At 40.3% G+C, this 26,479-nt stretch overlaps 1 protein-coding gene across 1 annotated transcript in view; it reads left to right on the top strand.

The window, feature by feature from the left end:
- LOC124574489 (molybdenum cofactor biosynthesis protein 1-like) overlaps positions 1-8,870 on the top strand; it is a 150,818-nt gene extending 141,948 nt beyond the window's left edge. The window contains exon 8 of the mRNA XM_047131150.1: positions 8,815-8,870. Within this exon, the coding sequence (XP_046987106.1) occupies positions 8,815-8,870 (56 nt within the window). The remainder of the gene's footprint in view (positions 1-8,814) is intronic.
- The last annotated feature ends 17,609 nt before the right edge of the window (positions 8,871-26,479 follow it).

Here is a 26,479-nt window from a genome sequence, read left to right as displayed (position 1 = left end):
CTTAATCGGGCAGGTAGGTTAGAAAATTTAAAAAGGGAAATGGATAGGTTGAAGTTAGATATAGTGGGAATTAGTGAAGTTCGGTGGCAGGAGGAACAAGACTTCTGGTCAGGTGACTACAGGGTTATAAACACAAAATCAAATAGGGGCAATGCAGGAGTAGGTTTAATAATGAATAGGATAATAGGAATGCGGGTAAGCTACTACAAACAGCATAGTGAACGCATTATTGTGGCCAAGATAGATACGAAGCCCACGCCTACTACAGTAGTACAAGTTTATATGCCAACTAGCTCTGCAGATGACGAAGAAACTGAAGAAATGTATGATGAAATAAAAGAAATTATTCAGATTGTGAAGGGAGACGAAAATTTAATAGTCATGGGTGACTGGAATTCGAGTGTAGGAAAAGGGAGAGAAGGAAACATAGTAGGTGAATATGGATTGGGGGACAGAAATGATAGAGGAAGCCGCCTGGTCGAATTTTGCACAGAGCACAACATAATCATAACTAACACTTGGTTTAAGAATCATGAAAGAAGATTGTATACATGGAAGAACCCTGGCGATACTAAAAGGTATCAGATAGATTATATAATGGTAAGACAGAGATTTAGGAACCAGGTTTTAAATTGTAAGACATTTCCAGGGGCAGATGTGGACTCTGACCACAATCTATTGGTTATGGCCTGTAGATTAAAACTGAAGAAACTGCAAAAGGGTGGGAATTTAAGGAGATGGGACCTGGATAAACTAAAAGAACCAGAGGTTGTACAGAGTTTCAGGGAGAGCATAAGGGAACAAATGGCAGGAATGGGGGAAAGAAATACAGTAGAAGAAGAATGGGTAGCTTTGAGGGATGAAATAGTGAAGGCAGCAGATGATAAAGTAGGTAAAAAGACGAGGGCTAGTAGAAATCCTTGGGTAGCAGAAGAAATATTGAATTTAATTGATGAAAGGAGAAAATATAAAAATGCAGTAAATGAAACAAGCAAAAAGGAATACAAACATCTCAAAAATGAGATCGACAGGAAGTGCAAAATGGCTAAGCAGGGATGGCTAGAGGACAAATGTAAGGATGTAGAGGCCTATCTCACTAGGGGTAAGATAGATACCACCTACAGGAAAATTAAAGAGGCCTTTGGAGATAAGAGAACGACTTGTATGAATATCAAGACCTCAGATGGAAACCCAGTTCTAAGCAAAGAAGGGAAAGCAGAAAGGTGGAAGGAGTATATAGAGGGTCTATACAAGGGCGATGTACTTGAGGACAATATTATGGAAATGGAAGAGGATGTAGATGAAGATGAAATGGGAGATATGATACTGCGTGAAGAGTTTGACAGAGCACTGAAAGACCTGAGTCGAAACAAGGCCCCCGGAGTAGACAATATTCCATTGGAACTACTGACGGCCGTGGGAGAGCCAGTCCTGACAAAACTCTACCATCTGGTGAGCAAGATGTATGAAACAGGCGAAATACCCTCAGACTTCAAGAAGAATATAATAATTCCAATCCCAAAGAAAGCAGGTGTTGACAGATGTGAAAATTACCGAACTATCAGCTTAATAAGTCACAGCTGCAAAATACTAACACGAATTCTTTACAGATGAATGGAAAAACTAGTAGAAGCCAACCTCGGGGAAGATCAGTTTGGATTCCGTAGAAACACTGGAACACGTGAGGCAATACTGACCTTACGACTTATCTTAGAAGAAAGATTAAGGAAAGGCAAACCTATGTTTCTAGCATTTGTAGACTTAGAGAAAGCTTTTGACAATGTTGACTGGAATACTCTCTTTCAAATTCTAAAGGTGTCAGGGGTAAAATACAGGGAGCGAAAGGCTATTTACAATTTGTACAGAAACCAGATGGCAGTTATAAGAGTCAAGGGACATGAAAGGGAAGCAGTGGTTGGGAAGGGAGTAAGACAGGGTTGTAGCCTCTCCCCGATGTTGTTCAATCTGTATATTGAGCAAGTAGTAAAGGAAACAAAAGAAAAATTCGGGGTAGGTATTAAAATTCATGGAGAAGAAATAAAAACTTTGAGGTTCGCCGATGACATTGTAATTCTGTCAGAGACAGCAAAGGACTTGGAAGAGCAGTTGAATGGAATGGACAGTGTCTTGAAAGGAGGATATAAGATGAACATCAACAAAAGCAAAACAAGGATAATGGAATGTAGTCTAATTAAGTCGGGTGATGCTGAGGGAATTAGATTAGGAAATGAGGCACTTAAAGTAGTAAAGGAGTTTTGCTATTTGGGGAGCAAAATAACTGATGATGGTCGAAGTAGAGAGGATATAAAATGTAGGCTGGCAATGGCAAGGAAAGCGTTTCTGAAGAAGAGAAATTTGTTAACATCCAGTATAGATTTAAGTGTCAGGAAGTCATTTCTGAAAGTATTCGTATGGAGTGTAGCCATGTATGGAAGTGAAACATGGACGATAAATAGTTTGGACAAGAAGAGAATAGAAGCTTTCGAAATGTGGTGCTACAGAAGAATGCTGAAGATTAGATGGGTAGATCACATAACTAATGAGGAAGTATTGAATAGGATTGGGGAGAAGAGAAGTTTGTGGCACAACTTGACCAGAAGAAGGGATCGGTTGGTAGGACATGTTCTGAGGCATCAAGGGGTCACCAATTTAGTATTGGAGGGCAGCGTGGAGGGTAAAAATCATAGAGGGAGACCAAGAGATGAATACACTAAGCAGATTCAGAAGGATGTAGGTTGCAGTAGGTACTGGGAGATGAAGAAGCTTGCACAGGATAGAGTAGCATGGAGAGCTGCATCAAACCAGTCTCAGGACTGAAGACCACAACAACAACAACAACAACAATATTTCATTCTGAGAGCGTATTAATTCTGTAAATATTAGCTTCTCCAGTTTACTGTATTGTATTCACCTATTTTGACAATCTCATGACAAATGATCAGGGTAGTATTCATTATATTAAAATGTTTTGTGTTATACATTCTGACATGTTCCACACCCTTGAGAATCATCTCATTTTTTCGGTGTATGTAACGAAAACTGAATCAAATCAAATTCAATCACCATCTCTCATCATGTAATAACTTCACTTCTTCTTCTTCCCTTGTCGTCTCCTGTTTTTCCAGTACTCGTCCATCTCCTCCTCATGTTTTTCCCCCTTTATTCTATTCGTGTTGTTCTCAATCCCCTATTTCTTCTGCATCGAAAGCCTTTTATTTTTATTTATTTTTTTTTTTATCGAGGTGAGTCTTTATGGACTGCGTGGTAACAACCGACTTCACTGTAGTGCCCAGGTCTTGTTCTTGCTCCAGCTTTGACTTCCTGCCAGTATCTTCTGAGCCCCTCTAAGAAGTACCTTTTTATGCCCTTCAGATAAGGGTCCTCACTGTCTTTCGGATGTTGATGCCATGTTAAAACCTTGGTAGTTGGTCACCAATCTTCTAAATTTGTTCCTTTCAGGAATTTCTCTCTGAGATACCAATCTGCTTAAGATCTTTTTCACATTCTTTGAACCATCTCGGCGTCGTTTTCTTAGATAGGATGAAACTCTGTATTCTTTTTGATAGTCGATCACCGTCCATTTTCATGAGATGACCATAAAATAACAATCATTTCTTTGTAATGGATGCTGTGATAGGTTCTGTCTTGCTGCACGATTCCTCATTTGCTCTCATTCGCCATTGTCCATCGACCCATCTATTACCTTAGGATTTTCCTTAATATCCTACACTCACGCTTTTCCAGCCGCTCAGCTTGACCTTGTCTATTCGTGGTCAAAGTTTTGGATGCTTATAAGCCCTCAGGTTTTACAACTGTATTATTATGTTGGAACTTGGCCCACATACTCATAGACTTTTTGTTATAAGTATTCTTTGTCAGTTGGTATGCTTGGTCTAACTTCCTCATCCTGGCAATTGCTTCTTCTTTTAATCCATTCTCCTGGTGGATGACTTCACCGAGATACCTGAAATTCTTAACTCATCTGATTTTTTCCCAGGTTGGTTATCATCCATTCAGGTCCGTTACAGATGTTCGTTATATATTTTGTCTTTTGAATAGAGATCTGGAGTCTAACTTTTTTCAGCAATTTCTGACAGCCTATTTATCTTGTTGACTGCTGACTCTTTGTTGTTAGCAAAAATGGCCAGGTCAGCCACAAAATCTAAGCAGTCAATGCACACCCCTTTGTTCTTAGGACCAAGTCTGAACCACTCTTCATTTGTTTCTTCTTGGGCTAATAACTTTCTCCACTCTCGAGTGACCTTTTCCAAGACACAATTGAAAAGGAGAGGGATAGTCCATCTCCTCGTCTTATGTCCGTTCTGATTGTAAAGGGTTCAGATACCTCACCCATAAATTTAATTTTTGACACTGTGTTAGTAAGAGTTTGTTTGATCAGCTTTTTTGAGGTATTATCCATCCCAAACTTTTCCAAAATATTCATTAATGCCTGTCAGTCGATGGAGTCATATACTTTTTGAAAATCAACAAACATGACCACATAGTTATTTCTTCCAGTTTTTTGGACCTGATGATGTTCTTCAGGTTAAAGATCTGTTCTGCGCAAGAATCGCCCTTTCGGAAACCAGCTTGATAGTCCCCAATCAGTTGGTTACAATGACCTTCTATTCTATTCTGTATCACTTTGGAGAGAATCTTATGTGGAACAGATACTAATGAGGTACCCCTATAGTTACTGACATTCTATTTATCACCTTTTTTGTGTAGACGATGGATTAAAGCTGACTGCCATTCAGTTGGTATCATCCCAGCTCTCCAGATCTCCTCAAAAAGTTGGACTAGTATATCTAGAGTTTCATTATTTGCCAGCTTCAGTAGTTCCACCACTATTGAATCCTCTCCAGCTGCCTTATTATTCTTAAAGTTGTTGATGATCTCTTTGGTCTCCTCTTTACTAGATGGAGATTAGGGGTAGTTTGTGGATTGGGGCACATGCAGGGAATCTTTCTTTCGGTTCATCACAATTAAGTAGGTTTTCAAAGTAACGAGACATGATCTTGCAGTTTTCTTTGTTGGTCAGGCCGAGTGTGGTGTGCATACTGTAAGACCTTCAGTACACACACCATCAGATTATTTGACTTGTTGCTCTAACGAAGTAAGCGAGTGTCAGCAATATGTCTCGTGGTCTTATCATGGTGTGTTTATCTTCTGCCATTCGGTCAGATGATAGAAATGCCACTTGCACGCTTAGAGTAGCAGATTGACGGTGACCAACTTTAAACAGAATTTGATTAATTTTCACACACATTTACTAAAATAATAACAAATATAAAAATTACTTAACTTGGTTCTGGATGCTATTTACAATTGACAATCTGAAGTTCTTTGGGATTGGTACGTTAATCTTATTCTCACATATATTTCAGATACTTGACAAAAGTGTCTATACATTTATCTTCATGGCTATGTACAGGAATATGGTAATCTTATCAGGCGCAGACTGAATCTTGACTATGGACTGGTACAGACAATTGTAGAACTCGACGGACTGGTACAGACTAATGCAGACTGGTACAGACTAATGCAGACTCATACAGACTGGTGCAGACAAATGCAGACTGACTGATCGAAGGTCTTTACACTCGTTATAATACCTCGCACGTTCATGTATCACTGCGCGAGTGTGATGCGCGAGGAGAAAATGTTCTATGTTAGCAGCAATCTCATTGGCTGCGTTACATATTAATACGCGGATCGGTGGAAGCAGAATTTGGTCCATCTCTATGGCAGCGCCATCTCATAGTGCGGAGATGGACGAGCGCTGCGCCTGCGCTGTTTTGCTTAGCGGGGCGCACTCTAGTGGGAAATTTGTGTACGCGCCGAATATGTGGAACTATGTGCACAACACTGAGCTTTCCATTTTCGTCTCTAAAACAAAAACTAGGGGCTTGGTATCCTTTCAAATTCGATTTGAACGCCTGATAGAAGTCTCTGACATTGTTTATCTGGAAACACTGATCGATCTATTCTAACTGCTGTTTCTCATGCAATTGCTTAGACCTTCATAGAGTTCTGGCTGCATATTTTCGAACTTCATGGAATACATCAAAATCATCAGGACTCCTGGTAGAATTCCACTTTTTCCATGCACTTGCTGTTTGGGCCACCACCTCACCACAAACCTCATTCCACCATGTATGATTCCTCTTTTTAGCTGTCAGGATTGTAGTATTAGCTGCTTGTTGGATCATGGAGGCAATGTCTGCCCATTTATGGGATTCAACTGTCAGTTACTGGTGGCATTGTTCCAATATGTTTTGATTGATTTTGAGCTTCGCAATATCATATTTATGAATTTTATTTCCGGTTTTCACGGTCTTATTGAGAGGGATGAAATTAATTTTGATCTTGGAGAGGTGATGATCCTTTTAAATTCAGTATTTTATCTGTAAAAAGGTTTCTTTCTATTATTTCTGATTGTTTGATGTTGTTTCTTTCTTATTTCTGTAATCCATGCTATCATTGAGTCCTTCTTCCAGAACTACTCATTCAGTAGAGGTCTCTAAAAAAAAATTAATCTTCTTTTAGCCATTACTTCTGATATTTTCTCAAAATTTTTGTAGATCTCCTCATTACTTCTCATTTTCCAGCCATCTGTAGCTTGTATTGCAACCATTATTTTCTAATAATGCTCCTTTGAGGAACCTCTGTTCTGTCCAGCTTATAGTTCATCATTAGGCATCCTCATCCATATAAACATCCTGGTCATACCACTGTGGGATAGTGTTTTAGTTTTGTTTTTTTAGTTGTACATTTCTTGTTGTAAATATCCTTTATAAAACGATTTGCTCTCTCCAGTTTGCTGACTCTTGCATCTACTGTTAATTCTTCTAGTCCATTTTGTTGTACAGTTTGTCCAATATATTTAAATTTACTTCCTAATGCTATTTTACATTTTTGTTTTTCTAAGAATGTTGATGCATTGTTTGAAATTGTCATCAATGTTGTTTTTTCGGCTGAAATTTTGGGACCAGCTCTCTTTGCTATTTCTTCCAAAAGATTTCTTTCAATAACTGTCTGTCAGATTTTTTGAAAGTATATCAGAATCATCTGCAGAAGCCAGGCAGTTTACCTTAATTCCATTTGTTATTCGTCCTAAAATTATTGGTTCAATTTTGTAATTTTTTTTTCTCCAAATTCCAGATACTTTCTATTTTTTCTAGAATGCAGTGTTACAGTAAAGGTGATAAACTGTCCCCTTGTCTAACACCAGTTTTTATTTCAAATGGTTGAGATACTTCTCCCATAAATTTAGCTTCAGTCATCCTATTTGCTAGTGTTTTGAGGATTATGTTTGCTTTAATACAAAATTCTTTGATGATTTTACCTATAATTTCTCTGCCTACCAAATCAAAAGTTTTCTTGAAACCAATACATGATACTATTATAGGTTTGGTGATTAGCAGTCTGTGGAGGATTATCGATTTTCTAATAAACATCTGCTCTGTGCAGGGTCTTCCCTTTCTAGAGCTCCTCGAGATTCTCCCAGTTATTTGTCTAAAGTTTCTACAACTCTGTCCAGAGAATTTTTGATAATATTTTGTATACCACTGGCAGAAGTGAGGCATCTCTGCCATTGTTGACATTTTGAGTGTCCCCTTTTTTTCATAGCTGTGGATTAATGCTTTCCATAATCTCTTCAGCTTTCCAAATGTTCTCAAACAGCAGTTGTAGATCATTTGTGTGTTCTGACTATTTCAATAATTTTGCTGTAGTGGAGTCTTCATTTGTTGCTTTGAAGTTTTGGAAGATTTGATGGCTTCATGAATTTATTGTTCTGTTAGTGGAAAATCTTCCTCCAGATGTTGTGGGACTGCTATTATATATTGCTACAATGTGCTGTTATTATTGTTGTTGTTGTTGTTGTTGTTGTTTGGTTGCCTGTTCTTCAGCACTTCCTTTCTGTTTCCTTTATCTATTTGCCGCCATTTTAGCCCATTTACCGGTATTTTCAGCTTGTTCTTCACTTATTTGACCTTTTGGTGGCTCCTCTTGAAGAGATCTTATTTCTCAGCATTTAAAATTACATCATCTGCTGCTCTTTCGCAACTGAATTTCATCATGTCCATCTTCCTTGACTCAAGATCCTGAATTTTCATCCTTAATTCTTGAACAGTCTCATTTCTCTTTTTGTGTTTTCCAGATGAAGAAACTTTTGGTCCTCAAAGCTAAGATTAGTATCAGTTTTTTTATTTGTTTCTGCCTATGGCTGCTATATCTCTTTAGTTAGAATATTTTCTCTCTCTGTATTTGATTATAGTCTAAGTCTGAATATTTTTATAAGTACATTTATTGCTGTAGCAATGAGTAAAATATATTGTATTGCACTGCCTGTCGCATGTAGCACCATTTTGACTTTTAGTCCTCTTGCTGTACAAAAAGTAGCTTTGATGATTACTTAATGCAAGTATTTTGTAAGAGCTGTGGAACGGTTAGTATCTGTTTATATTTTTCTGATTAATTCAAGCTCATCAATGCACATCCTGTGTTAAGGAAATATTTGCACTGAATTTACTGTGTGTTAAATATAAGCAGTGGATCCATTGGGGTAGTCTGTTTGGTAGAAATATGTCAAGGTGAACAAAACAGATGGTGAAGGAAGAGAGGGAAAAGATCAACATTTGCTTCTCATCAGCATTATAACTGGGTTGCAACATTCAGTGAAAATTATCTGTGACAGGAAGTTGTCATAAATACATTTTTTGAAGAAACTTTATGTTTGTATAAGCATTTATTAAATTTAAAAAGTTGGATTTCATCTGTTAATACAAAAGATAATGTTTTGCATTGCAGGCATGATGAACCTGTCAAAGATGAAGAATCGGCCAATGATTCTTATTGGAGGATAACAGTATGTATAACTTAAACTTGAGATTCTTGAAAATAAAGCTAGTCAGTATTTCTTAACAGTACTGATTTAAATACATCTAAAAGATCGCTGTTACCTAAATGAAAGTTGACAAGCAAAGTCTTAGTGGACATTTGTATAAAATTGTCATAGGTGTTATTTACAAGAAGAGTAAATAGTTTCAATAGAAATGTGGTGAGACATTTAACAAATGTCATGACCACACATTAATAGGACCTTATAACACTACCATTATGATATTAGTATGCTTTTACGTAAATAACAGAAACCCTGTCTCTATGTTGCCACGTATAACCCTCTTACTAAAATTTAGTTTAGTTTTAAAATAAAATACACTATCGAAGGATAGTCCTGTTTACAGGAAAAGATAATCAATAGAGTTATCCTTCTTACAGGATTTACCGTGTGTTGCGTCTAATGGATAAGTAAATTGGACTATTCACTTCTTTTCCTAAGATCTTACCCAGTGGCTAGATAGGAACACAGTATGAATAATAATATACTGAAGCTAGGAAAACTCATTTCCAAGTTCATTTAGTGGTTTAAAACATGTACTTAATGGTCACCAACCTATCCTGGCAATGAAATAGTGAAGTATTGGAGAAGCAGAAATGTGAATTTTGCCTACTTTCTTGCTACTGTTTAGTTTGGCTCTTCAAATAAATTACCCCACTTAAACAATTTTGGGCTACATCTTTATACATTATGTTTTCAAAAAAAAAAAAGCCCAGTAGATAACTTCAAGGAAGGTAAAAAAAATTAGCCGGGGTGGGGGGGACTACCTTTAGAAAAGCACTTTCCATAATCAACAAACTTAAATACTTAGACACTAAAGCACACACTTTTTAACTGAACATTTCACTTAAAGAAAACCTCTTTCTTGGTGGAATTTACTTTCAAAACCTGTTATTCTTTGAACTAATTCTGTGTAGCCATCTAACAGGTTCTAGTAACTTGGCTTCACTCTGATTGAATTTTATGTAAGCAAACCATAACACTTTGCAATAGTTAAGAAAACATTTTTATTATTTACACTAAAGCAATTTAAATGGTGCCTCTTTATATTAACTTGGCACTTCATAAGTCTGTAAAACAGGACACTCGGATTAATCAAACACCAGGAAGGAACCCTATACAGATGTATGATTAGGATGAAATAACAGGGTGAGCCAGTTTCCGTAAAGTTCAAGAATGATTATTAAAACACAGTTTAAATTAATGGTTCATGCTGTACAAAGGCAAAAATAGAAAAAATCTTATCTGGTGGCTGTAGGCTTGGGTGTGGTGAACAGTTATGATGGCTACACTACCCACACTACGGCCTGCAAGTTTCTTGCTGTATGGGCTCAATTTCTCTTCTTGGCTTCATTCAGTTTTACATACAGTAGGTCAACAACTCGCAGCTATACTGTAAGCTGTTTGCAGTCTTCAACCGAGGCATTTTTATGAAAATTTGCAGGCAAAGCTTCTGCTCCACAAAGGAGTTACCTCAATCACTGCTGCCTTCAGACTGTGTGACTTACTTCCCGAACTTGCTCAAGGTAGCACGCCAATTCGCCTTTCGCACCTCTTCCGTGCGCCACAGCCATTTTCGTTTCAAACAAAAGCACACTGGTTTTTACATAACACCTATTTCTTACATTGTTCGTAAGCATGACCATTTCTTAAATTGTCAAATTTACATCAACATGAACAATTTATACACACACATATTTTTAAATACAAAATGTTATCAAAACATTATTTAGACACTTGGTATCCTTTGTAGAGGACTTGGGCAGGTTTGTCCCAACCTAGTACACATTATTTTGTTACTTCCCTTCAGATATTCCATTTAGCTACCTCTACAATAATTCCCAATGTTCTGACTTTTGAGGTGTCCAGTGTGGGTTGCTCTCCACTTCCTGGGTGTATTGTATCGAGTTAGCTTTTTCAAATTTCCATGAGGGTTTATCAATGTATTTTGTAACTGATATTTCAGCACCAATGATAACTTTTGTGAGCCAATGTACACTCCTTGAAAAATGTTTAGGTACTACTATTGAGTGATTCAGTGGTAATTTGTTCTCATCAGTGGAAAAGATGGATGGGTCAGGTTTTGTATCAGTTTCCATCTGCCTGCCCAAAACTTTTTAAATTCCTTGGCATCAAACTTAGATAATTTCTTGTGTGTTGATCCATTCGAACAATGGTTCTCTATTTTTGTCTCTATTTATGTATCTCCAGGTTGTGTTTTGGAATTAAAATCTTAAACATATACGTGCTGTCTAGTTGCTGTGTGTAAGACTAGTGTCAGACACTTTCCGTTAGGTGATTTATGGACTGATGTAATAACCAGGCCTTTGAGTTTTATCCTAATTACTTCTACATCACTAATTTTCTGACTGCTTAAGCCAACATAATCCAAGAGCTGTTTCTTTTTTCATTTATTGTGGATGCACCTAACAATTGAGAGGAGTATTGATATTGCTTTATATTGCGTAATCTTGCATGTAGCTGCTGAATTATCACCTAAATGCATTTCCTTTAGAGCTATAATACTGATGGCATGCTCATCATTTAATTTGCTTTGGTAACTGCATTTGTCACTTGTTAATCCTACGTTAATTTGCATAATATGGACACCTTGCCTGATAATTTTTGACTGTAAGCTCTGAGACGTGCTGGACCATCTTTTGTGTAGAGTTTTTGCTGTCTGCTCCTGCAGTCACACAGCCTTGGTGAACCATCTCAGGGGTTGTCTACATGCCCCACAACAGTCTTTTTGGTGTCCAGTGTGAATGATTCACTGGTAAATATCCTGTCCCATACACTTTTGTTTGTAGACAATACTACTGTGTTAGCTGAAAATAGAAACCCTGAGCCAGGAAGCAGTAGTCTCAGTACCTCAGAGAATTAGTTTCAGGTAAAGTATATGGATCTAACATATCTAAAATGAACATGGTTTAGTTTGGAAACCACACAAACAGCCAAATGTACACACCCGCAGTAGCTGCTGGGGGTGGGGGGGCAGAGTGATTGGAGAAGACAGTACATGGTCTGAATGGGAAAAGATTGGTGGGTACAGAAGAGAGAAGGGAAAAGGTAAAGTGATACAGTGGGAAACAAATTAGCAGAGGTTTAGGTCAAGTGGATGGCACTAGATGTGCTGGAGAGACAATTTCCACCTGTGTAGTTCAGAGAAACTTGCACTGGAAGGGAATATCCAAATGGTATGTATAGTAAAGCAGTTGTTGAAGTGGTGTACAGCCTCTTGGCAACTGCAATGTCAAGTCTGTGGTTTGCCACAGTTTGGTGCTAGACATTACTGCGAGTGAACAGTTGGTTACTTGTCATCCCTACATGGAAAATTGTATGGTAATTGCAGCATAGCTGATTTTTAACAGGTTGCTTTTGCACATGATCGTGCCTTTTATATGGTGGGAGATGCCTGCGACTGGACTGCTGTAGGAGGTGGTGGGTGGATTTGTGGGACAGGTCTCTAGATTGTGCAGGCCGTGGAACACTACTTTGCAGGACATTGACCGTGAAAAACAGAGATTGCATCGGGATTGAATACAAAACACACAATGCCAAGTTAAGTACAAGAAGAGTGAATCTTCTAAGAGTTTGTGCTTCCAGCGGCTCCTGGGAGACCAGTATTAGATTCCGATGCACCAGTGCAGGTTTACTGTATCCTTTATACCTTCACATTGACCATGAAACACAGAAATTCGATCGGGATTGAATACAAAATGCACAATGCCGTCTTAAGTACATTAGGAGTGAATCTTCTAAGAGTTTGTGCTTTGAGTTTCTCCTGGGAGACCAGTATTAGACTCCGATGCACCAATGAAGGTTTACTGTATCCCTTGGTCTTTCACATTGACCACGAAACACAGAAATTGCATCGGGATTGAATACAAATGGCACAATGCAGACTTAAGTACAAGAAGAGTGAATCATCTAAGAGTTTGTGATGTGGGCGTCAACTGGTAGACCAGTATTAGATTCCGATGCACCAGTGCAGGTTTACTGTACCCCTTGGACTTTCATATTGACCGTGAAACACAGAAATTGCATCGTGACTGAATAAAAATGGCACAATGCCAACTTAAGTACAAGAAGAGTGAATCTTCTAAGACTTTGTGATTTGAGCGGCTCCTGGGAGACCAGTGATAGATTTCGATGCACCAGTGCAGATTTACTGTATCCCTTGGATCGTAACATTGACTATGAAACACACAAACTGCGTGGGGATTGAATACAAATAACACAATGCCAACTTAAGTACAAGAAGAGTGAATCTTCTAAGAGTTTGTGTTTTGAGCTACTCGTGGCAGACCAGTATTATATTCCAATGCACCAGTGCAGGATCACTGTATCCCTTGGACTTTCACAGTGACCGTGTAACACAGAAATTGCATTGGGATTGAATACTAATGGCACATTTACGACTTAAGTACAGAAACAGTGAAACGTCTATGAGTTTGTAGTTTGAGCGTCTCCTGGGAGACCAGTAATAGACTCCGATTCACCAGTGCAGGTTTACTGAATCCTTTGGACCCTCACATTGATCATGAAACACAGAAATTGCATCGGGATTGAATACAAAAGGCACAATGCCGATTTAAGTACAAGAAGAGTGAATCTTCTGAGAGTTTGTTCTTTGAGCGGCCCCTGGGAGACCAGTATTAGATTCCGATGCACCAGTGCAGGTTTCCTGTATCCCTTGGAAATTCTCATTGACCGTGACACACAGAAATTTGATCGGGATTGAATACAAAAGGCACAATGCCGACTTAGGTACAAGAAGACTGAATCTTCTAAGATTTTGAACTTTGAACGGCTCCTGGGAGACCAGTATTAGATTCCGATGCACCAGTGCAGGTTTACTGAATGTCTTGGACCTTCACAATGTGCATGAAACACAGATATTGCATCAGGAATGAATACAAAAGGCACAATGCCGACTTAAGTACAAGAGGAGTGAATCTTCCAAATGTTTGTGCTTTGAGTGGCTCCTGTAATACGTGTATTAGATTCCCATGCACCAGTGCAGGTTTACTGAATCCTTTGGACCTTCACATATCCAGGATGCACAGAAATTGCATCGGGATTGAATACAAAACACCCAATGCCGACTTCAGTACAAGAGGAGTGAATCTCCTAAGTGGTTGTGCTTAGAGCGTCTCCTGGGAGACCAGTATTAGATTCCGCTGCACCAATGCAGGTTTACTCTATCCCTTGGACTGTCATATTGACCATGTAACACAGAAATTGGATCGGGATTGAATACAAACGGCTTAATGCCGACCTAAGTACAAGAAGAGTGAATCATCTAAGAATTTGAGTTTTGAGCGGCTCCTGGGAGACCAGTATTAGATTCCAATGCATCAATGCAGGTTTACTGTATCCCTTCGACTTTCACATTGACCATTAAACACAGAAAATGCATCAGGATAGAATTGAAATGGAACAATGCCGACTTAAGTACAAGAAGAGTGTATCTTCCATGAGTTTCTGCTTTGAGCGTATCCTGGGAGACCAGTATTACATTCCGATGCACCAGTTCAGGTTTACTGTATCCCTTTGACCTTCATATTGACCATGAAACCCAGAAATTGCACCGCAATTGAATACAAAAGACACAATGCCGAATTAAGTACAAGAAGAATGAATCTTCTAAGAGTTTGTAATTTTAGCGGATCCTGGGGGACCAGTATTAGATTCCGATGCACCAGCGCAGGTTTACTGTATCCTTTCGACTTTCACATTAACCATGAAACACAGAAATTTCATCTGCATTGAATACGATAGGCTCTACGTCGCCTTATGTACAAGATGAGTGAATCTTCTAAGAGTTTGTGCTTTGAGCGACTCCTAATGGGTAAAGTATTAGATTCCGATGCTCCAGTGCAGGTATACTGTATACCTTGGACCTTCACATTGACCATGAAACACAGAAATTGCATCGGGATTGAATACAAAAGGCTTAATGCCGACATAAGTACAAGAAGAGTGAATCATCTAAGAATTTGAGTTTTGAGCGACTACTGGGAGACCAGTATTGGATCCCGATGGACCAGTGCAGTTTTACTGTGTCCCTTGGACCTTAACGTTGACGATGAAACACAGAAATTGCATCAGAATTGAATACAAAACACCGAATGCCGACTTAAGTATAAGAGGAGTGAATCTCCTAAGAGGTTGTGCTTAGAGCGGCTCCTGGGAGACTAGTATTAGATTCCGATGCAGCAGTGCAGGTTTACTGTATCCCTCGGACGTTCATATTGACCATGAGACACAGAAATTGCATCGGGATTGAATACAAAGGGCACAATGCCGACTTAAGTACAATTAGAGTTAATGTTCTAAGAGTTTGTGCTTTGAGCGGCCCCTGGGGGTCGAGTGTTAGATTCCGATCCACCAGGGCAGGTTACAGTATACCTTGGACCTTCACATTGACCATGAAACGCTGAAAATGATTCGGGATTGAATACAAAATACACAATGCCGACTTAAGTACAACAACAGTGAATCTTCAAAGAGTTTGTGTTTTGAGCTGTTCCTGGGAGACCAGAATTAAATTCCGATGCACAAGTGCAGATTTGCAGCATTCCTTGGACCTTCACATTGACCATGAAACACAGAAATTGAATTGGGATTGAATACAATAGGGACAATGCCGACTTAAGTAAAAGAAGAGTGAATCTTCAAAGTGTTTGTGCTTTGATTGGCCCCTGGGAAACCAGTATTAGATTCCGATGCACCAGTGCAGGTTTACTGTATCCCTTGGACCTTCACATTGACCATGAAACACAGAAATTGGATCAGGATTGAATACAAAAGGCACAATGCCGACTTAAATACAAGGATAGTGAATCTTCTAAGAGTTTGTGCTTTGAGCGCCTCCTGGGAGACCAGTATTAGATTCCAATGCACCAGTCCAGATTTACTGTAGCGCTTGGACTTTCACATTGACCATGAAACAGAGAAACTGCATCGAGATTGAATACAAAAGGCACAATGCCGACTTAAGTACAAGACGAGTGAACCTTGTAAAAGTTTCTGCATTGAGCGGCTCCTGGGAGACCAGTATTACATTCCGATGTACCAGTGCTGGTTTACTGTATCCCTTCGACTTTCGCATTGACCATCAAACTCAGAAATTGCATCGTGATTGAATACATAAGGCACAATGCCGACTTAAGTACAAGAAGTGAAAATCTTCCAAGTGTTTGTTCTTTGAGCGGCTCCTGGGAGACCAGTATTAGATTCCGATGCGCCAATGCAGGTTTATTGTATCAGTTGGACATTCACATTGACCATGAAACACAGAAATTGCATCGGGATTGAATTCAAATGGAACAATGACGACATAAGTACTAGAAGAGTGAATCTTCTAAGATTTTGTGCATGAGCGGCTCCTTGGAGACCAGTATTAGATTCCGATGCACCAATGCAGTTTTACTGTATCCCTTGGACCTTCACATTGACCATGAGACACAGAAATTGCATCGGGATTGAATACAAAAGGCACAATGCCGACTTAAGTAAAAGAAGAGTGAATCATCTAAGAGTTTGAGCTTTGAGCGTCAACTTGTAGACCAGTATTAGATTCCGATGCACCAGTTCAGGCTAACTGTATCCATTGAACACTCACATTGATCATGAATTTTAGCAAATGGCATCGCGATTGAATACAAAAGGCACAATACCGGCTAAAGTGCAAGAAGAGTGAATCTTCTAAGAGTTTGTGCATGAGCGGCTCCTGGGAGACCAGTATTAGATTCCGATGCACCAATGCAGGTTTACTGTATCCCTTGGACCTTCGCATTGACCATGAGGCACAGGAATTGCATCGGGGTTGAATACAAAATGCAAAATGCCGACTTTAGTACAAGAAGTGTGAAGCTCCTAAGAGTTTCTGCTTTGAGCGGCTCGTGGGAGACCAGTATTAGATTCTGATGCACCAGTGCGGGTTAACTAAATCCATTCGACTTTCAAATTGAGCATGAAACACAGATAGTGCATCGGTATTGAATACAAAAGGCAGAATGCCGACTTAAATACAAGAAGAGTGAATCTTCTACGAGCTTGTGCTTTGAGCGGCTGCTGGGAGAACAGTATTAGATTCCGATGCACCAGTGCAGGTTTATTGAATTCCTTGGACCTTCAAATCGAACATGAAACACAGAAATTGCGTCGGGATTGAAAACAAGAGGCCCAATGCCGAATTAAGTACAAGGAGAGTGAATCTTCTAAGAGTTTGTGGTTTGAGTCTCTCCTGGGGGACCAGTATTAGATTCCAATGCACCACTGCAAGTTTACTGTATCCCTTGGACTTTAACATTGACCATGAAATACAGAAATTGCATCGGGATAGAATGCAAAAGACAGAATGCAGCCTTAAGTACAAGTAGAGTGAATCTTCTACTTCTTTGTGCTTTGCGCGGCTCCCTGGAGACCATTATTAGAATCCGATGCGCTATTCTAGCTTAACTGTATCCCTTGGACCTCCATATCGACCATGAAACACAGAAATTGCACCGTGATTTGATACAAAAGACACAATGCCGTATTAAGTACAAGAAGAGTGAATCTTCTAAGGGTTTGTGATTTGATCGGCTCCTGAGAGACCAGTATTAGATTCCGATGCACCAGTGCAGGTTTAATGAATCCCTTGGACCTTCACATTGACCATGAGAGACAGAAACTGCATCGGGATTGAATACAAAAATCACAATGCCTACTTAAGTACAAGAAGAGTGAATCTTCTAAGAGTTTGTGCTTTGAGCATCTCCTTTGGTCCAGTATTAGATTCCGATGCACCAGTGCAGGTTTAGTGAATCCCTTGGACCCTAACAGAAACTGGATCAGGATTGAATACAATAGGCACAATGCCGACTTAACTACAAGAATACTGAAACTTCTAAGAGTTTCTGCTTTGAGCGGCTCGTGGGAGACCAGTATTAGATTCTGATGCACCAGTGTGGGTTAACTAAATCCCTTGGACTTTCACATTGAGCATGAAACACAGATAGTGCATCGGGATTGAATACAAAAGGCAGAATGCCGACTTAAATACAAGAAGATAGAATCTTCTACGAGTTTGTGCTTTGAGCAGCTGCTGGGAGACCAGTATTAGATTCCGATGCACCAGTGCAGGTTTATTGAATTCCTTGGACCTTCAAATTGAACATGAAACACAGAAATTGCGTCGGGATTGAAAACAAAAGGCACAATGCCGACTTAAGTACAAGGAGAGTGAATCTTCTAAGAGTTTGTGCTTTGAGCATCTCCTTTGGTCCAGTATTAGATTCCGATGCACCAGTGCAGGTTTAGTGAATCCCTTGGACCCTAACATTGACCATGAAACACTGAAAATGCATCGGGATTGAATACAAAAGTCACAATGACGACTTAAATACAAGTATAGTGAATCTTCTAAGAGTTTGTGCTTTGGGCGGCTCCTTGGTGACCAGTATTAGATTCCTATGCACCAGTGCTGGTTTACTGTATCCCTCCGACTTTCGCGTTTACCATGAAACACAGTAATTGCATCGGGATTGAATACATAAGGCACAATGCCGACTTAAGTACAAGAAGTGTGAATCTTCCAAGTGAATGTGCTTTGAGTGGCTCCTGGGAGACCAGTTTTGGATTCCCATGTACCAGTGCAGGGCTACTGAATCCCTTAGACCTTCACATTGACCATGATGCACAGAAAATGCATCGGGATTGAATACAAAACGCTCAATGATTTAAGTAGCAGAAGAGTGAATCTTCTAAGAGTTTCTGCCATGTACGGCTGCTGGGAGACCAGTATTAGATTCCGATGCACCAATGCAGGCTTACTGTCTCCCCTGGACCTTCACATTGACCATGAAACACAGAAATTGCACCGCGATTGAATACAAAAGACACAATGCCGCATTAATTACAATAACAGTCAATCTTCTAAGAGAATGTGATTTGAGTGGCTCCTGGGAGACCAGTATTAGATTCCGATGCACCAGTGCAGGTTTACTGAATCCGTTGGACCCTCACATTGACGTTGAGACACATAAATTACATCGGGATTGAATACAAAACGCACAATGCCGACATAAGTACAAGAAGAGTGAATCTTCTAAGAGTTTGTGCTTTGAGCGGCTCCTGGGAAACCAGTATTAGATTCCAATGCACCAATCGAGGTTTACTGTATCCCTTGGAACTTCACATTGATCATGAAACACAGAAATTGCATCGAGATTGAATTCCAAAGGCAAAATGCCGACTTAAGTGCAAGAAGAGTGAATGTTTCAAGAGTTTGTGCTTTGTGCGGCTCCTGGGAGACCAGTATTAGTTTCCGATGCATCAGTGCTGGTTTACTTTATCCCTTGGACTTTCACATTGACCATGAAACATAGATTTGCTTCGGGATTGAATACAAATGGCACAATGCCGACTTAGGTACAAGAAGAGTGAATCTTCTAAGAGTTTGTGCTTTGAGCCGCTCCTTGGTGACCAGTGTTAGATGCCGATGCACCAGTGCTGGTTTACTGTATCCCTTCGACTTTCGCGTTTACCATGAAACACAGAAATTGCATCGGGATTGAATACATAAGGCACAATGCCGACTGAAGTAAAAGAAGTGTGAATCTTCCAAGTGTATGTGCTTTGAGTAGCTCCTGGGAGACCAGTTTTAGATTCCCATGCACCAGTGCAGGGTTACTGAATCCCTTGGACCTTGTCATTGACCTTGAGAGACATAAATTACATCGGGATTGAAAACAAAAGGCACAATGCCGACTCACGTACAAGAAGTGTGAAGCTTCTAAGAGTTTCTGCTTTGTGCGGCTCCTGGGAGACCAGTATTACATTCCGATGCACCAGTGTAGGTTTACTGTATCCTTTGGACCTTCACAATGACCATGAAACACAGAAATTGAATCGGGATTGCATACAAAGGCACAATGCCGACTTAAGTACAAGAAGAGTGAATCTTCTATGAGTTTTTGCTTTGAGCGTCTCCTGGGAGACCAGGATTAGATACCGATGCACCAGTGCAGGTTTACTGAATCCCTTGGACCTTCACATCGACCATGAAACACAGAAAATGCACCTGGATTGAATACAAAACGCACAATGCCGACTTAAGTACAAGAGGAGTGAATCTTCTAAGAGTTTGTGGTTTGAGCGGCTCCTGGGGCACCAGTATTAGATTCTGATGCACCAGTGCAGGTTTACAGTAACCCTTGGACATTCACATTAACCATGAAGCACAGAAATTGCATCGGGATTGAATACAAAATTCACAATGCCAACATAACTACAAGAAGAGTGAATCTTCTAAGATTTTGCGCTTTTAGCAACTCCTGGGAGACCAGTATTAGATTCCGATGCACCAATTCAGGTTTACTGTATACTTTGGACCTTCCCATTGACCATGAAACACAGAAATTGCACCGTGATTTGATACAAAAGACACAATGCCGTATTAAGTACAAGAAGAGTGAATCTTCTAAGGGTTTGTGATTTGATCGGCTCCTGAGAGACCAGTATTAGATTCCGATGCACCAGTGCAGGTTTAATGAATCCCTTGGACCTTCACATTGACCATGAGAGACAGAAACTACATCGGGATTGAATACAAAAATCACAATGCCTACTTAAGTACAAGAAGAGTGAATCTTCTAAGAGTTTGTGCTTTGAGCATCTCCTTTGGTCCAGTATTAGATTCCGATGCACCAGTGCAGGTTTAGTGAATCCCTTGGACCCTAACAGAAACTGGATCAGGATTGAATACAATAGGCACAATGCCGACTTAACTACAAGAATACTGAAACTTCTAAGAGTTTCTGCTTTGAGCGGCTCGTGGGAGACCAGTATTAGATTCTGATGCACCAGTGTGGGTTAACTAAATCCCTTGGACTTTCACATTGAGCATGAAACACAGATAGTGCATCGGGATTGAATACAAAAGGCAGAATGCCGACTTAAATACAAGAAGATAGAATCTTCTACGAGTTTGTGCTTTGAGCAGCTGCTGGGAGACCAGTATTAGATTCCGATGCACCAGTGCAGGTTTATTGAATTCCTTGGACCTTCAAATTGAACATGAAACACAGAAATTGCGTCGGGATTGAAAACAAAAGGCACAATGCCGACTTAAGTACAAGGAGAGTGAATCTTCTAAGAGTTTGTGCTTTGAGCATCTCCTTTGGTCCAGTATTAGATTCCGATGCACCAGTGCAGGTTTAGTGAATCCCTTGGACCCTAACATTGACCATGAAACACTGAAAATGCATCGGGATTGAATACAAAAGTCGCAATGACGACTTAAATACAAGTATAGTGAATCTTCTAAGAGTTTGTGCTTTGAGCGGCTCCTTGGTGACCAGTATTAGATTCCTATGCACCAGTGCTGGTTTACTGTATCCCTCCGACTTTCGCGTTTACCATGAAACACAGAAATTGCATCGGGATTGAATACATAAGGCACAATGCCGACTTAAGTACAAGAAGTGTGAATCTTCCAAGTGAATGTGCTTTGAGTGGCTCCTGGGAGACCAGTTTTGGATTCCCATGTACCAGTGCAGGGCTACTGAATCCCTTAGACCTTCACATTGACCATGATGCACAGAAAATGCATCGGGATTGAATACAAAACGCTCAATGATTTAAGTAGCAGAAGAGTGAATCTTCTAAGAGTTTCTGCCATGTACGGCTGCTGGGAGACCAGTATTAGATTCCGATGCACCAATGCAGGCTTACTGTCTCCCCTGGACCTTCACATTGACCATGAAACACAGAAATTGCACCGCGATTGAATACAAAAGACACAATGCCGCATTAATTACAATAACAGTCAATCTTCTAAGAGAATGTGATTTGAGTGGCTCCTGGGAGACCAGTATTAGATTCCGATGCACCAGTGCAGGTTTACTGAATCCGTTGGACCCTCACATTGACGTTGAGACACATAAATTACATCGGGATTGAATACAAAACGCACAATGCCGACATAAGTACAAGAAGAGTGAATCTTCTAAGAGTTTGTGCTTTGAGCGGCTCCTGGGAAACCAGTATTAGATTCCAATGCACCAATCGAGGTTTACTGTATCCCTTGGAACTTCACATTGATCATGAAACACAGAAATTGCATCGAGATTGAATTCCAAAGGCAAAATGCCGACTTAAGTGCAAGAAGAGTGAATGTTTCAAGAGTTTGTGCTTTGTGCGGCTCCTGGGAGACCAGTATTAGTTTCCGATGCATCAGTGCTGGTTTACTTTATCCCTTGGACTTTCACATTGACCATGAAACATAGATTTGCTTCGGGATTGAATACAAATGGCACAATGCCGACTTAGGTACAAGAAGAGTGAATCTTCTAAGAGTTTGTGCTTTGAGCCGCTCCTTGGTGACCAGTGTTAGATGCCGATGCACCAGTGCTGGTTTACTGTATCCCTTCGACTTTCGCGTTTACCATGAAACACAGAAATTGCATCGGGATTGAATACATAAGGCACAATGCCGACTGAAGTAAAAGAAGTGTGAATCTTCCAAGTGTATGTGCTTTGAGTAGCTCCTGGGAGACCAGTTTTAGATTCCCATGCACCAGTGCAGGGTTACTGAATCCCTTGGACCTTGTCATTGACCTTGAGAGACATAAATTACATCGGGATTGAAAACAAAAGGCACAATGCCGACTCACGTACAAGAAGTGTGAAGCTTCTAAGAGTTTCTGCTTTGTGCGGCTCCTGGGAGACCAGTATTACATTCCGATGCACCAGTGTAGGTTTACTGTATCCTTTGGACCTTCACAATGACCATGAAACACAGAAATTGAATCGGGATTGCATACAAAGGCACAATGCCGACTTAAGTACAAGAAGAGTGAATCTTCTATGAGTTTTTGCTTTGAGCGTCTCCTGGGAGACCAGGATTAGATACCGATGCACCAGTGCAGGTTTACTGAATCCCTTGGACCTTCACATCGACCATGAAACACAGAAAATGCACCTGGATTGAATACAAAACGCACAATGCCGACTTAAGTACAAGAGGAGTGAATCTTCTAAGAGTTTGTGGTTTGAGCGGCTCCTGGGGCACCAGTATTAGATTCTGATGCACCAGTGCAGGTTTACAGTAACCCTTGGACATTCACATTAACCATGAAGCACAGAAATTGCATCGGGATTGAATACAAAATTCACAATGCCAACATAACTACAAGAAGAGTGAATCTTCTAAGATTTTGCGCTTTTAGCAACTCCTGGGAGACCAGTATTAGATTCCGATGCACCAATTCAGGTTTACTGTATACTTTGGACCTTCCCATTGACCATGAAACACAGAAATTGCACCGTGATTTGATACAAAAGACACAATGCCGTATTAAGTACAAGAAGAGTGAATCTTCTAAGGGTTTGTGATTTGATCGGCTCCTGAGAGACCAGTATTAGATTCCGATGCACCAGTGCAGGTTTAATGAATCCCTTGGACCTTCACATTGACCATGAGAGACAGAAACTACATCGGGATTGAATACAAAAATCACAATGCCTACTTAAGTACAAGAAGAGTGAATCTTCTAAGAGTTTGTGCTTTGAGCATCTCCTTTGGTCCAGTATTAGATTCCGATGCACCAGTGCAGGTTTAGTGAATCCCTTGGACCCTAACAGAAACTGGATCAGGATTGAATACAATAGGCACAATGCCGACTTAACTACAAGAATACTGAAACTTCTAAGAGTTTCTGCTTTGAGCGGCTCGTGGGAGACCAGTATTAGATTCTGATGCACCAGTGTGGGTTAACTAAATCCCTTGGACTTTCACATTGAGCATGAAACACAGATAGTGCATCGGGATTGAATACAAAAGGCAGAATGCCGACTTAAATACAAGAAGATAGAATCTTCTACGAGTTTGTGCTTTGAGCAGCTGCTGGGAGACCAGTATTAGATTCCGATGCACCAGTGCAGGTTTATTGAATTCCTTGGACCTTCAAATTGAACATGAAACACAGAAATTGCGTCGGGATTGAAAACAAAAGGCACAATGCCGACTTAAGTACAAGGAGAGTGAATCTTCTAAGAGTTTGTGCTTTGAGCATCTCCTTTGGTCCAGTATTAGATTCCGATGCACCAGTGCAGGTTTAGTGAATCCCTTGGACCCTAACATTGACCATGAAACACTGAAAATGCATCGGGATTGAATACAAAAGTCGCAATGACGACTTAAATACAAGTATAGTGAATCTTCTAAGAGTTTGTGCTTTGAGCGGCTCCTTGGTGACCAGTATTAGATTCCTATGCACCAGTGCTGGTTTACTGTATCCCTCCGACTTTCGCGTTTACCATGAAACACAGAAATTGCATCGGGATTGAATACATAAGGCACAATGCCGACTTAAGTACAAGAAGTGTGAATCTTCCAAGTGAATGTGCTTTGAGTGGCTCCTGGGAGACCAGTTTTGGATTCCCATGTACCAGTGCAGGGCTACTGAATCCCTTAGACCTTCACATTGACCATGATGCACAGAAAATGCATCGGGATTGAATACAAAACGCTCAATGATTTAAGTAGCAGAAGAGTGAATCTTCTAAGAGTTTCTGCCATGTACGGCTGCTGGGAGACCAGTATTAGATTCCGATGCACCAATGCAGGCTTACTGTCTCCCCTGGACCTTCACATTGACCATGAAACACAGAAATTGCACCGCGATTGAATACAAAAGACACAATGCCGCATTAATTACAATAACAGTCAATCTTCTAAGAGAATGTGATTTGAGTGGCTCCTGGGAGACCAGTATTAGATTCCGATGCACCAGTGCAGGTTTACTGAATCCGTTGGACCCTCACATTGACGTTGAGACACATAAATTACATCGGGATTGAATACAAAACGCACAATGCCGACATAAGTACAAGAAGAGTGAATCTTCTAAGAGTTTGTGCTTTGAGCGGCTCCTGGGAAACCAGTATTAGATTCCAATGCACCAATCGAGGTTTACTGTATCCCTTGGAACTTCACATTGATCATGAAACACAGAAATTGCATCGGGATTGAAAACAAAATATACAATGCCAACTTAAGTACAAGAAGAGTGAATCATCTAAGAGTTTGAGCTTTGAGCGTCAACTTGTAGACCAGTATTAGATTCCGATGCACCAGTTCAGGCTAACTGTATCCATTGAACACTCACATTGATCATGAATTTTAGCAAATGGCATCGCGATTGAATACAAAAGGCACAATACCGGCTAAAGTGCAAGAAGAGTGAATCTTCTAAGAGTTTGTGCATGAGCGGCTCCTGGGAGACCAGTATTAGATTCCGATGCACCAATGCAGGTTTACTGTATCCCTTGGACCTTCGCATTGACCATGAGGCACAGGAATTGCATCGGGGTTGAATACAAAATGCAAAATGCCGACTTTAGTACAAGAAGTGTGAAGCTCCTAAGAGTTTCTGCTTTGAGCGGCTCGTGGGAGACCAGTATTAGATTCTGATGCACCAGTGCGGGTTAACTAAATCCATTCGACTTTCAAATTGAGCATGAAACACAGATAGTGCATCGGTATTGAATACAAAAGGCAGAATGCCGACTTAAATACAAGAAGAGTGAATCTTCTACGAGCTTGTGCTTTGAGCGGCTGCTGGGAGAACAGTATTAGATTCCGATGCACCAGTGCAGGTTTATTGAATTCCTTGGACCTTCAAATCGAACATGAAACACAGAAATTGCGTCGGGATTGAAAACAAGAGGCCCAATGCCGAATTAAGTACAAGGAGAGTGAATCTTCTAAGAGTTTGTGCTTTGAGAATCTCCTGGAGTCCAGTATTAGATTCCGATGTATCAGTGCAGGTTTAGTGAATCCCTTGGACCCTAACATTGACCATGAAACATAGAAATTGCATCGGGATTGAATACATAAGGCACAATGCCGACTTAAGTACAAGAAGTGTGAATCTTCCAAGTGTATGTGCTTTGAAAGGCTCCTGGGTGACCAGTATTAGATTCCAATGCACCAATTGAGGTTTACTGTATCCCTTGGAACTTCACATTGATCATGAATCACAGAAATTGCATCGAGATTGAATTCAAAAGGCAAAATGCCGACTTAAGTGCAAGAAGAAAGAATGTTTTAAGAGTTTGTGCTTTGTGCGGCTCCTGGGAGACCAGTATTAGTTTCCGATGCATCAGTGCTGGTTTACTTTATCCCTTGGACCTTCACATTGACCTTGAGAGACGTAAATTACATCGGGATTGTACAAGAAGAGTGAAGCTTCTAAGAGTTTCTGCTTTGTGCGGCTCCTGGGAGACCAGTATTAGATTTGGATGCAACAGTTCAGGTTTACTGAATACTTTGGACCTTGCTATTGACCATGAAACACAGAAATTGCATCTCGATTAAATACAAAAGGCACAATGCCGACTTAAGTACAAGAAGAGTGAATCTTCTGAGAGTTTTTGGTTTGAGCACTCCCTGGGAGACCAGTATTATATTCCAATGCACCACAGCAGGTTTACTGTATCCCTTCGACTCTCACATTGACCATGAAACACAGAAATTGCATTGGGATTGAATACTAAAGGCACAATGCCGACTTAAGT

Source organism: Schistocerca americana, unplaced genomic scaffold (assembly GCF_021461395.2).
Source record: "Schistocerca americana isolate TAMUIC-IGC-003095 unplaced genomic scaffold, iqSchAmer2.1 HiC_scaffold_22, whole genome shotgun sequence".
NCBI lineage: Eukaryota > Metazoa > Arthropoda > Insecta > Orthoptera > Acrididae > Schistocerca > Schistocerca americana.
Note: the sequence above shows the minus strand (reverse complement) of the source record. Positions and strands in the feature narration are given on the sequence as shown.